The sequence below is a fragment of the Pleurodeles waltl genome, chromosome 5 (assembly GCF_031143425.1).
Source record: "Pleurodeles waltl isolate 20211129_DDA chromosome 5, aPleWal1.hap1.20221129, whole genome shotgun sequence".
NCBI lineage: Eukaryota > Metazoa > Chordata > Amphibia > Caudata > Salamandridae > Pleurodeles > Pleurodeles waltl.
In genome coordinates this window covers 1024709004-1024723472 of record NC_090444.1, presented here as the reverse complement: position 1 = coordinate 1024723472, position 14469 = coordinate 1024709004, and the positions used below count along the sequence as shown (strand labels likewise).

Below are 14469 nucleotides of genomic sequence, written 5' to 3'. Positions count from 1 at the left end.
TTCTTTCCTTGGATGGCGGTGGGTTTCTTGAGAGGGGCAAGGGTATTGGCGCAGTCGAGGATCCATTGATGGAGGTTGATGGCGGCTGTGCTCGTGTTGGTTGCGTTGGGTGGAAGGTTGTTGATGAGGGTGCTGGTCAGTTTGTCTTGGGTGACTTTGCCCCAGCGGCGGTGGGGAGGTAGCTGGATGCGGTGTTGCTCTGTGGTTTTCTTATAGGTGAAATGGACGCAGTGATGGTCGGTCCAGTGGAGTTCGGAGGTGTGGCTGAAGGAAACGTGGTTGCTTGAGGTGAAGAGGGGGTCAAGGGTGTGTCCGGCGATGTGGGTGGGCGTGTTGACTAGCTGGCGGAGTCCGAGGTTGAGGAGGTTGGAGGTCAGTGATGCGGTGTTGACGTCGTTGGCATTTTCCAGATGGTAGTTCAGATCTCCCAGGAGGATGTAATCCGGGGAAGCGAGGGCGTGGGTGCTTGCAAGGTCGGCGATGGTGTCGCTGAAGGGGGCTCTTGCTCCTGGAGGGCGGTATATGAGGGTTCCTCTGAGGGTCGTGTTGGGGTCCGTGTGGATCTGGAAGTGGAGGTGTTCGGCTGTCCTGAGGGTGTCGTCCGAGTGGGTGTGGATTTTGAGGGTAGCTTTGTGAGCGATGGCTATTCCGCCGCTGATTCCGTTGGTTCGATCTCTTCTGGTGATTTTGTAGCCGTCCGGTATGGCGATGGCGATGTCCGGAGACGAGGAGTCGTTCCACCAGGTTTCGGTCAGGAAAGCCACGTCAGGAGCAGTGGTGTCGAGCAAATCCCAGAGCTTTTTTGAAGAAAAAAATTGAAATTTGATTTTTTCACTTTTGGGACTAAAAAAGATGAAATTTGGATTTTTTCACTTTTTTGTGAAAAAAGTTGAAATTTTTTCCAAGTGCCTACTCAGAATGGAATTTTTTCACATTTTTGAAGAAAAAAATTGAAATTTGATTTTTTCACTTTTGGGACTAAAAAAGATGAAATTTGGATTTTTTCACTTTTTTGTGAAAAAAGTTGAAATTTTTTCCAAGTGCCTACTCAGAATGGAATTTTTTTCACTTTTTTGAAGAAAAAAATTGAAATTTGATTTTTTCACTTTTGCGACTAAAAAAGATGAAATTTGGATTTTTTCACTTTTTGGATGAAAAAATTTGAAATTTTTTCCGAGTGCCTACTCAGAATTGATTTTATTCGTGCGGAGCGGGTGTTGATGAGGATGCAGTTCAGGTGGTTGGGGTTGAATGTTTCAGTAGTTGGATTGGTCGTTCTGATGCAGGAGAATTTGCAGGTACGGCAGGAGAAGGGTCCTTTAGTGTGCTTCGGGGATGCCCGGTAGCATTCAGTGGAGGGGCCGGGATTGAAGGCGCGGAGTTCGTTGATCGAGTAGCGGATGCGGGGGGCGCGAGGGCCAGGGGGTGTGGCGCTGGGCGCGGTCCAGGCGCGGACGGGCGCAGACGGGCTTGCCTCTGGTGCGCCTCCGGCGCGGACGCGCAGCGCCAGCCATTAAGAAGGAAGGGGGGAGGGAGGAGCAGCTGGGAGGCGGGAGGGAGCGGCAAATGGGGGCGCGAGGGGGGCGGGGCCGCAGGGAGGCAGCGGCAGGGAACGGGGAGCGCACAAGGGGCAAAAAACACTGAAAACGAGCAAAACTACAAGCAGTTACAATGAGAAAAATACAATCAGAAATACAATCAGAAATACAATAATGGCACAATACACGATCGGGGAGACAGCAACAGGGGGGCACAAAGGGGGCAGAAGCGCCGGCGGCGAGGCGCTGAAAAAACGAAAAAAGCCAAAAAACACTTACAGGACGGCGGAAGCGGCACACGGGTCAAGTGAGCCCACTAGCCACCAGGGATGAGGCGCAGGAGGATGCCTGCGGGTGGAGGAGGGCCTCGAACACGCAAACGGCAGCGTGCTCGTGGGACAGAGGCAGAAGGCAGCAGGTTGGTGCTGCGGTCGTGGGGGGCGAGCTCAGGACCTGAAACAGGTCAGAGTTCGCTCACTCGCGACGCGCAGCGCCAGCCATTAAGAAGGGAGGGGGGAGGGAGGAGCAGCTGGGTGGCGGGAGGGAGCGGCAAATGGGGGCGCGAGGGGGGCGGGCCGCAGGGAGGCAGCGGCAGGGAACGGGGAGCGCACAAGGGGCAAAAAACACTGAAAACGAGCAAAACTACAAGCAGTTACAATGAGAAAAATACAATCAGAAATACAATCAGAAATACAATAATGGCACAATACACGATCGGGGAGACAGCAATCAGGGGGGCACAAAGGGGGCAGAAGCGCCGGCGGCGAGGCACTGAAAAAACGAAAAAAGCCAAAAAACACTTACAGGACGGCGGAAGCGGCACACGGGTCAAGTGAGCCCACTAGCCACCAGGGATGAGGCGCAGGAGGATGCCTGCGGGTGGAGGAGGGCCTCGAACACGCAAACGGCAGCGTGCTCGTGGGACAGAGGCAGAAGGCAGCAGGTTGGTGCTGCAGTCGTGGGGGGCGAGCTCAGGACCTGAAACAGGTCAGAGTTCGCTCACTCGCGACGCGCAGCGCCAGCCATTAAGAAGGGAGGGGGGAGGGAGGAGCAGCTAGGAGGCGGGAGGCGGGAGGGAGCGGCAAATGGGGGCGCGAGGGGGGCGGGGCCGCAGGGAGGCAGCGGCAGGGAACGGGGAGCGCACAAGGGGCAAAAAACACTGAAAACGAGCAAAACTACAAGCAGTTACAATGAGAAAAATACAATCAGAAATACAATAATGGCACAATACACGATCGGGGAGACAGCAATCAGGGGGGCACAAAGGGGGCAGAAGCGCCGGCGGCGAGGCGCTGAAAAAACGAAAAAAGCCAAAAAACACTTACAGGACGGCGGAAGCGGCACACGGGTCAAGTGAGCCCACTAGCCACCAGGGATGAGGCGCAGGAGGATGCCTGCGGGTGGAGGAGGGCCTCGAACACGCAAACGGCAGCGTGCTCGTGGGACAGAGGCAGAAGGCAGCAGGTTGGTGCTGCGGTCGTGGGGGGCGAGCTCAGGACCTGAAACAGGTCAGAGTTCGCTCACTTGCGACGCGCAGCGCCAGCCATTAAGAAGGGAGGGGGGAGGGAGGAGCAGCTGGGAGGCGGGAGGCGGGAGGGAGTGGCAAATGGGGGCGCGAGGGGGGCGGGGCCGCAGGGAGGCAGCGGCAGGGAACGGGGAGCGCACAAGGGGCAAAAAACACTGAAAACGAGCAAAACTACAAGCAGTTACAATGAGAAAAATACAATCAGAAATACAATCAGAAATACAATAATGGCACAATACACGATCGGGGAGACAGCAATCAGGGGGGCACAAAGGGGGCAGAAGCGCCGGCGGCGAGGCGCTGAAAAAACGAAAAAAGCCAAAAAACACTTACAGGACGGCGGAAGCGGCACATGGGTCAAGTGAGCCCACTAGCCACCAGGGATGAGGCGCAGGAGGATGCCTGCGGGTGGAGGAGGGCCTCGAACACGCAAACGGCAGCGTGCTCGTGGGACAGAGGCAGAAGGCAGCAGGTTGGTGCTGCGGTCGTGGGGGGCGAGCTCAGGACCTGAAACAGGTCAGAGTTCGCTCACTTGCGACGCGCAGCGCCAGCCATTAAGAAGGGAGGGGGGAGGGAGGAGCAGCTGGGAGGCGGGAGGCGGGAGGGAGCGGCAAATGGGGGCGCGAGGGGGGCGGGGCCGCAGGGAGGCAGCGGCAGGGAACGGGGAGCGCACAAGGGGCAAAAAACACTGAAAACAAGCAAAAGTACAAGCAGTTACAATGAGAAAAATACAATCAGAAATACAATAATGGCACAATACACGATCGGGGAGACAGCAATCAGGGGGGCACAAAGGGGGCAGAAGCGCCGGCGGCGAGGCGCTGAAAAAACGAAAAAAGCCAAAAAACACTTACAGGACGGCGGAAGCGGCACACGGGTCAAGTGAGCCCACTAGCCACCAGGGATGAGGCGCAGGAGGATGCCTGCGGGTGGAGGAGGGCCTCGAACACGCAAACGGCAGCGTGCTCGTGGGACAGAGGCAACAATAGTTTGCAGTGGCGGCCCAATTGACTAGTTAGCCCTAGGGTCATTGCACTCCCTATATGACCACTTCCTGTGGGAAGTTGGCTTAACCCTATGCCAGAGTTCGGAAATTTGCCAACACCAAGATGGCAGATTTCTAAAAGTTGTGAACACATCAAGCAGCTCACCTTAAGGTGGGACTGACTTGAGGGATGAACACACCTCACTGAATACTAAATTTCCCAGTTGGGCCCTGGGTTATGGGGGTCGACATCTCTACTTGGAGTGAAGCCTGATCTGCAAACCAAGGGCAGTAGGCTTGTTTGAAGCCCCCTGCTTTGGAGTACAGGTTTGCAGGTCATCCTGATGAGTGGGGTGTGACCACCCAAGAGCAAAAGCTGTCCCCCAGGAGGTCAGGTTCATGTCAAGTGGTGGCAGGATGGTTAATACTATTGAGTCCCCACACAGGTAGTTGTTAGGTTTTCAGGGGGCACCTCTAAGGTGCCCTCTAGGTTCATTTATTAATAGATCACTGGCATCAGTGAGGGTTTATTAATATGCAATGTCTGGTTCCAAACATCCCTAGATTTGGTGAAGCCGTCATGTAGCTTGGGAACTCGTATTGACCAGTTTCCAGCACGTGTACCTAAAATGGTTTCCCTGCTCATTCCCTATGCTTAAGAATCGATAAAGACATGGCAGGGGCATATCTGCTCCTGCAAATATGTCCTTACATGCAATATACTGCACACTGCCTTATGGCTGGAAAGCCCGCGGTGGGGGTGACTTACAAATATTGCACGCAGTGTTTATTGGACATGGCACATGGTTGTGTGCCATGTCATGTTTTCACTCTTAGCTGCACCAAGACACGCAACCTGCGATGACATTCTGTGTGTGAGGTAAGGGGTCCCTGAGGGTGGCACAATATGTGCTGCATCCCTTGGGGGCCCACTTTGGTACCCAGGGCCTAGGTATCAAGGGTACCATTTACTAGGGTCTTACAGGGGGGGCAAAGGTATTGCCAGTTGGGGAACAACTGCACAATTTTAAGGGAAGAGATCTGGCATTGGGGACCTGATTAGCAGGAACCCAGTGCACTTTCAATCAAAATTGCATTGAATACCAGGCAAAAAGTGGGGGTGACCATATCAAAAGGGGCACTGTCCTACACCTGTTGCAGTGAAGTTTATAAAAAGGCTTGACACATGTTTCCCCGCAACCAGTTATGATGCCACAATAGCATTTTAAGTTGGCCTTAAGGTTTCTCATGTGCACGTCCTTTGAACCGAAGCATAGGTGCTCACTGTATCTCTTCACTTTAAAGACAGTCTTCCTCATTGCGATTACTTCAGCTCATCGCGTACGTGAGCTTCTGATACTGTCTATGCAATCGCTCTAGGCCACATTTTTCTAGACAAACTATCAGTGGCGCTGGCAGCTTTAGGAGGGAGGGGGGGTGCGGGACACACACACACTCATTCTTTCACACACAGACACACACGCACGCACACACATCCATTAACAACACTCATACCATTCAAACATGCACGCACGCACCAAACATTCATTTTAAAAGATCTCACACACGCACGCACTCACATCCATTAACAACACTCATACCATTCAAACATGCACGCACGCACCAAACATTCATTTTAAAAGATCGCACACACTCATTCTTTCACACGCACACACACACGCACATCCATTAACAACACTCATAACACTCAAACATGCACGAGCGCACCAAAAATTCAATTTAAAAGATCACACACACTTACCTTCAGCTCTGAGGTCCCAGAAGGGTTGGGACTGCTGCCTTCCCTCATTGGCTGACCTTAGGTCAGCCAATGAGGGAAGGCAGCAGTCCCAGCCTCGTAACATAGTGGGATGGGGTCAGTGAGACTGCTGACCCCACCCCACTCTGTGACGAAGTGTCACTGATTGACACTCACCTTGGGCACATCAGGGCTTAAACCTGAAGCGCCCAGGGCGAGTGTCAATGGGTGACGCTTTCCTCGTCATCCAGGGGAGGGACTCGAGGCACCTTTGCTGAGCCGAGGAGGTCACGCCCATAGGAGCTGTGACCTCCTCAGCCCAGCAAAGTTCAGCTCAGGCAGCCAGGAGTCTGCGCAAATCGTGCATGTCTGCTCCTGGCTGCCTGAGCTGAACATGGAGAGTGTCTGTCAGGCTGACCTTTGTTCAGCCTGACACACTCTTCATGAGGGGCAAAAGGTGGGGGGGCGTGGCCCCTCCGCCCTAAAGGACGGGCCGCCACTGCAAACTATTGTTGAGAACTCCAACAGTCTTCTTGCCTATAGTTGTCACTCCTTTCCACCTCTGATAATCTATCACCCTGCCTACTTTCATTGCCCCTCCTCACCCGTCAGAAGAGGAGGAGAGGCTTCATCAAATGAACTCCAAAATGGGTTTAAGTGTTTATATTGATTATATCAAGGAACACTGTGTGGACAATCAGCTTTTTGTCAGGTTCTCCAGGGCGAAGAAACGCTGTGCAGAAGAGGACCTTGTCAAGGTGGATTGTCCTCTGCATTAAGATCTTCTATGCAGTGACCAAGAAGCAGCCACTGTAATGTCTGAGAAGCCATTTATTCAGGGCTAAGGTGGCTACTACTGCTTTGGGGCACGGAGTGCCTGTCCTTGACATCTGTCAGGCTTTCTCAGTGCAAGCGTTCATGGAGAACTACCGCCTTAACACCCAGATCCAGCGGGAAGGACATTTTGCATCTTCAGTTCTGCAAGACATTTATTTGTGTGAGTCCACTCCCCAGACCCTCCACCTGGGAACGTATTATGTTGAGATCTATTCTAAAGTGAGAAATCTGTGGTTAGAAGTATTTACCCCTGGTCTATCTAACTGCAGATTCTTCACTGCTCTCCCACCTCCCTGTTCAATTGAGTGGCCTTATATTGTCATCTAAGAAGCTCCGAGTTTAGAAATACACACAATGTTTGTGTTATTAGCTCAAATTTTAAAGGTTGTGTTGTTCACCTGCCATTTTGAATGACAGTAGTGCCAGATTTATCACAGGGGACCATTTGACAGTCATACAGATTTACAAGAGCCAGCATTCTCAAGATGCACAAGGAATACCATTCATGAGCATCACTAGCATCCTCACAAGTCACAGAAAAATGCTAACATTTGTTTTCTTAACAATGCATTTCCAGTTTCGTTCAACTCTTGGTTTTTCTCCTTGCATCATTTTGATCCACGCTTTCAGAAATAATCTATTATTTTATTGAATTTCTATATGTGACATTACTTTTTCCAATGTCGGAGCACTAAAATTACAATATCTGTAAATATTTTCTTAAAAAGCAGTTTTAACTTGCAGAAGATTTAGAGAAGCAAACGTTACCCTTACATTTTCTGTGATACACAGACTTGAACGCAGATAATGCTATTTGTTTCTCTACTCCCTCTGATGAATCCTTCAGGAATGACACTTAAACTGACAAAGTTCAACTTTCTAAACTGTGAGCACACCTTTAAATATGTACCCACACTTAATATACAAAAGGAAACAGGAAAGGGAATAGACATTCTAGATATGGAAAGAAAAGAATGTGTAATATGCAGGGGGGAACAGTAAATATCATAGTTGTTTCGAGAAAGTAGACATTCTTCAAAACTGGTGAGAGGAAAAAGGCTGTACAGTGTTAAAAAGATCTTAAAAATATAGTATAATAAAAAATGCTCACATTAAAATGATACAATGAGAAGGTACATATGTGAAAGCCGTTTTGCATTAAATCACGTGCAGCCATTTCTTTTGTTGATATAATTCCTTAGCTATATAAAATATGATTTGTGATTATCATATAATTCATTGTTTGATGTGATAATACCATAAAATATTTGTTGTTGAATACACTGAACTCACTATCATTTAGATCTTTGAAAATGTGTGTTCTGGGTGTGGATGAGACCCAGGCAGTCAAATGCGGCAGTCAATAGTTAATTATGTGGTAGTGGAAAATTTAAGATATGTATGTTTAAATGAGAAAGTTGAATCAAAAAAGAACTGTGCATATTATAGTTCAGTAACACACCACCGCCAATATTCTATTTCTAACTGTTAGAAGTAAGAGACTTGGGCTATAATGATCATGTGTGGAGTCTGCAGAATCTACTAGGTGAAAACTATCCTAAAGGAATAAATTTGTGGCGTTCAGAAGCATGCTTTACAGTAAATATGCATTTGGTTTGACATATGTTTTTAATTCTTTAACTCTCTCTTTGTGCTCACGAATTTTATCAGTTGGGGAATTGGCAGCTGGAAAGCCATCAAGAAGTCTTGCTCAGCATATCCCAGGACCAGGTGGTATTGAAGGAGTCAAAGGAGCAGCATCTGGTGTAGTTGGAGAGCTTGCACGAGCCAGGATAGCACTTGATGAAAGAGGGCAAAAATTAGGTGAACTGGATGAAAGGACTGCAGCCATGCTAGCTAGTGCCGATTCTTTTTCAAAACATGCTCATGAGGTAAAGCCATTTGCAAACTTGGCATATATTCCGTAAGAACTGTCAACAGCTTTATTATACTGCTTATCCTTTTTGCTTAGGTGTGATTTAAATATTTCTATACGTTCGCATGTAATCACTAAGGTTTTGTGTTGTACTGTATAGTGTGTGAGATATATATATCCCATTGGTGGTCGCCAGGAGGAAGTTATAGTTAGGATTTAGTGACTATAGGAAAAGCATTTTTTTGTTTTGCCAATAACTTTGGTGCCATTTGAAGAATTTTAACAAAATGTTCAAACCTTGTACAACAGTCAGTTCAGCTGCTGTGTTGAAAGTTTCAGGGTGATACGTGAAGCAAGGCCCGAGAAGAAAGAGGGCATCCCAAAACGCTTTTCCCCCATGCAATTTCCTAAGGGATTTTTAGTCACAGCTACAGCCCAAACAGCTGGGCAGAATTACACCAACTTTGGCAGAAAGGACCCTTTTTGTGATTTGATGTAAATCCGTTCAGTAGTTTCTGAGAGATTAAAGGAAAAAGAAATATAGATATCTAGGGGTACAGATCCCACAGTCCCTGTGCTGACATCTGATTGGCTGCTAACACTTCAACCATAAAATGTTGGCAGCCATTTTGGGACTCTGACTGAACCGAGTCCCAAAAAAAGTGAAAAATAAAGAAAAGGGGCAGGGTAGGAAACCCCTGATCCCCTAGGCCTGGTCCTGGAATTCCCCAGGGACCCACCTTGGGCCAAAAACATTTAAAAAAAAATTTGTGTCAAAATTCGCCAAACAGCTGCAAACAATGTCACTTTTTTTTTTTTTTAAACAAGCATGGTTTCCTGCGCTTGTTTAAATGTAGGCCCCTGGGTGGGCTAGGTCTTGGAGGCATGCGGCTTATAATGAAATGGAGGAGGGCCATGCTAGCCCTACTCCTCGTGGCTTCTACGCGCCCCAGGGACCACTCCCTCACAGGGCTTAATTAATATTTTGGAGGGAGGCCACGTGGACCACCCTTCTCAGGCTGGAAGGAGCCTCCGGGCCCCGCCACCTCCATGGGGCTTTAATACTAAATAGGAGGGGGGGCACGCAGAACCCTTTCCAAAGGCTCTACGGAGCCTTGGGGACCACCACCTCCCCAGGGCTTTAAACGCAAATTGAAGGGAGGCCGCGCTGACCCTCCTCCCTGGCCCCAGGTGGCTCTGGGGTCCACTACCTCCGCAGGGCCTCAAATAGAAAGTTAAGGGGGAAGGGTACAGCCCTCCGACCAGACTGTTTTTGGCCCTGTGTACCACCACCTCCCCTGGGCTGGCCCTAAAGAACAAAGGTACAGAGGGGGGGCCAGCTCCCGGTCTCCCGAGAAACCCACCCTCTGGCGATAGGAGTTTACTGCAGCTTGGCAGGAGCTATGACTTCTCCCATCAAGCAAGACCAACTGTAAGTCTGCTCAGAGCAGGCAGGAGCAGGGAAAACTGCTCCCGCTCTCTTGGAGCAGCCTTTTCATCTGTTTGACCACATATACGTTAGTGGTATGCAACTTCTTCCCACCTTTTTACCAGGATAAAAGGTCCTCTCAGCAGGTTCCCAGCTGGTTTTGGAGATGCATTCTTTATGCAGAAGAATATTGAGCACTCCTTCACCGAACAAAGAAGTACTTATTTCATATAATAATTAAGAGGAAGTACCCTTGTTTGGTGGAGATTGAACTCTTTGTAGTCTCGTTGTCTTCTCTACATGAGGATTCATGTTACTGCAGATTTCTCTATGAAGAAAAACAATCACATTACCAAAATTTCAGACACACAAGGTCACTGGGAGGACTAAGGTAACTATAACTCACATCCTTGCCATCCACAACTAATTACCCCACATATTGCACCATTGATGACAGCTTCTGTGGCATCATTAATATTATCATTGCAACATTTGCAATAAAAGTATTGATGAGAAAACTGTGCATGGGGGGCGCAAGTTATATTTACCTTAGGGCACAACTTACAGTTGCTTCAAATAACTCTAACTATAACAGCTGAATTTCTATGGTTTTGTACCTGTGAATTCAGAACCTAACTATAATGTCCCCGTAATGCCAACAGTTCTCGAGTTTCTGCACCTAATCTACATGGCCTGGAACTCACTCATGCCAACATTCCAACAGCGACCTGGTGAAGTCTCCTCTTATGGTTTCAAGGTTTAAACCCTGCTGTTGATGCAGTAAAAAGATGTCTTTGTCACATCCGTAAGACATCTGCATGTTTTGCCTTGGATCCAACCATGATTTGTTGGCCTGTGACTCCTGCTCCTCAATGCATCTGAAGACCATCAGAGAAAGGGAGATCAAGTTATTTTTGGCCAAGGCCTGCAGGGACACCATAAAGCTGTTCCTGTCCCTTCAGGAAAGTCCACTGATATGGAATGGTCTTCCGAGAGGTCTTCCCATAATAAGAATGCAAAGTTTGCTATCTCAATTACAGGCTTCCTCAATTGAACTGTACAAGTACTGGGACAGTTGGAAGAATTGGCGCCATTTCCTGAGGTTTGTCTTTTCCTCCTTATCAGAACCTGTTATGGCATTAACCAAAAATGAAGCCAGAATTCCCGATTCAGTCTGCAAACCCTGCACAGGTCAAGCCCTTATGCCAGAGCATGCAGGATATATTCAAAGTGACCCCAGTATCACATGGGCAAATCTAAAGGATGCGCCTATTCTGCTAGTGTGGTTATTCTGGAAACACCGATCATGATTTCTCCTGACTTTACACTTCCTCAGCCTCTGCCCTTCAACCATTTCTGAGGAAGCCAATCCTTACCAAAACAAAAAGATCTTGGTGTTACTGACACCACCCTTAGATCGGAGATTGGCAAAGTTCATGTCAATCTTGATAATGTACCCTTAGAGGAGCACCTCCCAAGAAACCTAAGGTTTTGCCTTGATCAGTGGTTCCCAACCTTTTGACTTCTATGGACCCCCACTTTATCAATACTGGAACCCAGGGACCCCCACTGAATCATTATTGGAATCTGGAGACCCCCACCAACTGAGTTATTACTGGAAGCTGGGGGCCCTGGCCTAAACATTGTCGCTGATTTGAAACGCAAAACAATAAACAAAAAACACAGAAACAAGTATTCATCAAGCACATACACAATTGATAACACGTTATTTAATTTGCAAACAAATATGCTGCTCCCACAAATCAGTCTAAGGATACTAATTTAACTTTTAGCCTCAAATTTAAAATTCCTTGACATTGACAGTACATTTTAAAATTGTCAAGTGTACATTTACCCACCTTTTTTTTATATACTCTTTATTAATCTGTTAACATTATTTAATTTTCTAATTAGTCGCGGACCCCCTGTGGAGGCTTTGCAGACCACCAGTAGTCCCCGGACCACAGGCTGGAAACCACTGGCCTAGATGGTATAACTTTTAGAATCAGACTCAAATGCTCCTGCTGTGTCAGGTGAAGACTATAGCTGTGCAAAGGCTGATGATTCAGAGGCCGACAAGCTCCTCCCTTCTTACCATACAGATGCTGGCCTCTGTATGAACTTACAAAATGCTAGCAGCCTTGATGCTTCTTTGCAAGTGTGCCTGTTGTACCCTACTGGGCCTCCTTCACAGGAAGTCTGTTTGTACACTTCATTCTTACGACAAGCTGCAGAAGTCTTGAAATAGTCCTTGCTCACCACTGAGGCTGACCTAAAAGTTTAGGCTTAAATCGGTTTGTGGTTGCGTTTTTTTCACATATGGCCCACGTCCAGTGGCCTGCTTGGTTCTGATAACCAACCAGTTATCTGTTCACATCCCCTATTCTGATGAATACTCTTTCCTGTAGCTTCCTCACCTTTTGAATATCCCCAGGCACTAGACTGGATTCTGAAATGTTGCAATAGCTCTCCTGCACTAGTAGCTGACTCTGGCTCCTTCCCTGTCATTGAAGCAGCACAGGTATGCAGTATAGGTATAATGTCACTGGAGTTGTATTGTGCCCCTCTGGTGTCCTAATGTAAGTTCCCTTTTTTCCCTGCCCTTCGACATGCGACTGGAGATACTCTTCATGAATTTCCAAGTTTTGTCAAAGGTTTCTTCACAAACAGGTCTCTATTGTGTAGTATTTTAAGGATGTCTCCTCCTTAAAAAATCAGTCATGGCTTAGGCCTTGCCCATCTCTCAAGGACAGATGTCAGCTTCTGACCTCCTACAAGGTCTGCCTGTGATGCCTGGGGCTGAATCCCGACTCCACGTCAGATGTGAAATGTGGCTTCATGCATACCAAGGCTATTAAAAGAGCAGGAGGCCAAGCTCTGCCTACCTGCAACTTCATCAGCAATCCCACCCACATCCTCTTTCTGAAGGATGGTCTTAGGCTCAGGAAAAGTACAAAGGTTCCACCTTAGTCCTTTTGCCCTGCATGTCCATGTTCGATCTGATGCTGTTGTCGTCTCTATAAAGCCTTGGAAAGTATGGACGAGGATCGGATGTCAGTGTGCTGGAGTGGCAATACATGGCTGCAGTGACATAATTCCAGTGCTACTTCCACCGCTGATGTAAAGTTAGCACCACCTTTGCTGTCGGTGAGCTAATGCAAAGTTTCCAGATCCAGTCTGGTGTGGTTGTATAATCAAAAGTTGAGAAATCTGCCTGTGGATTGAGTATCCATCAGAAAGATCATTACTGAAGATAAGTATCCTTCTTTTCCCCCTTCTTCCTCTCCCAGCCCCACCGGAATATTCACTAGATTTCCTTTTAACTCTTATAATCACACGGTCATGTGATAGTTTCCTGGATACCCTTGCCTGGCCCTTAGCATCAGACATGCTGTGCTCAGTTTATCTCACCCTTCAGTTGCTTATTAGAGGTGTGAGAGTACTTAAGATCCTAAGGTTTTGCTTTTGGGAGTATATTTAGAGTCCTAAGATGTCAAGGTCTCTGAGGCTAAGTATGCCAGGTATGGGGATAACGACTCATCAAAGTCTTCATCTATTGCCAAATTGAACTTCTCAATTTACCAGTGTGTCACACAATCTGTTTTGCCAATCTCTGATAACCAGGGGTCAATCTTTTTCCCAGACATTGATAATGGCCTATCTATTTGTCCATACAGCCATTTGTTTACCTCTCCTGGAATATAACTGAAAGGTCTGTGTGTTAGGTAGACCCAGAATTATGTATACGAGAAACCTGGGATGGAGATTCCTAACAGTTTTATCGACAGCACCTATGACGCCCGTCCTGTACATGTGTAGCTTTGGGCAATGCCAGGTTTAATGTATTAAATTATATATTTTGCCAATTCCCTGGTGTCTCTTCTCAGCCAATCACAGTTGTGTAACTTCACTAGACTGTAGTTCACCATTGCTTCTCCTATGCATGTCCATATCAAGTATGGCCTAGGGAATACCTCCTCTCACTCCTTATTGGTGAGTGTGTGAACTCCGCTTTACTTCCCTGCTCTTCTATCCAGTGGATGACTTTGGTATTAAGGACCCAATGCCTTCTTTTACACTTTTGATATATGTTGGTCTCTGGGAGCCTAAAGTCCTGATTCTTCAGTGGACCGCCCCCACAGTCTACTGGAGACGTTTTCCTGCTCTTTTACATCCCTCGTGTGTCCACTACTCAAAGATGTTTCTGTCTGAGGTCATGCTGAAATGATGGTCTCCTGAGAAGTGGGGTGTCCTGTGGGCAGTCCATCTCGTATCTACTTTGTCCCACACTCCCAGCATCACCCTGTCTACCTGAGAGGAGCAGAAACCCCAAAGTCTGTTTCCTGCCAGCCAATGCACTTTCGATATGTGGTTGCCAACAACTTGAAGCAGTCTGGTCCATGAAACACCAGTGCTATCCTGATTCTGGTCTCCCCATAGCTGCCAAGTTTTCAAATTGCTTACTTGTGACATTTCCATTATTTCAGTGTTGTTACGAGTGTACTACTAATCTGTAACAC

At 47.8% G+C, this 14469-nt stretch overlaps 1 protein-coding gene across 2 annotated transcripts in view; it reads left to right on the top strand.

Moving 5' to 3' along the window:
- The window catches only part of STXBP5 (syntaxin binding protein 5), a 933640-nt gene that overhangs the window by 903957 nt on the left and 15214 nt on the right, over positions 1-14469 (top strand). For both annotated transcript variants that reach the window (XM_069235194.1, XM_069235193.1), the window contains one exon: positions 8316-8536. In XM_069235194.1, the coding sequence (XP_069091295.1) occupies positions 8316-8536 (221 nt within the window). The remainder of the gene's footprint in view (positions 1-8315; positions 8537-14469) is intronic.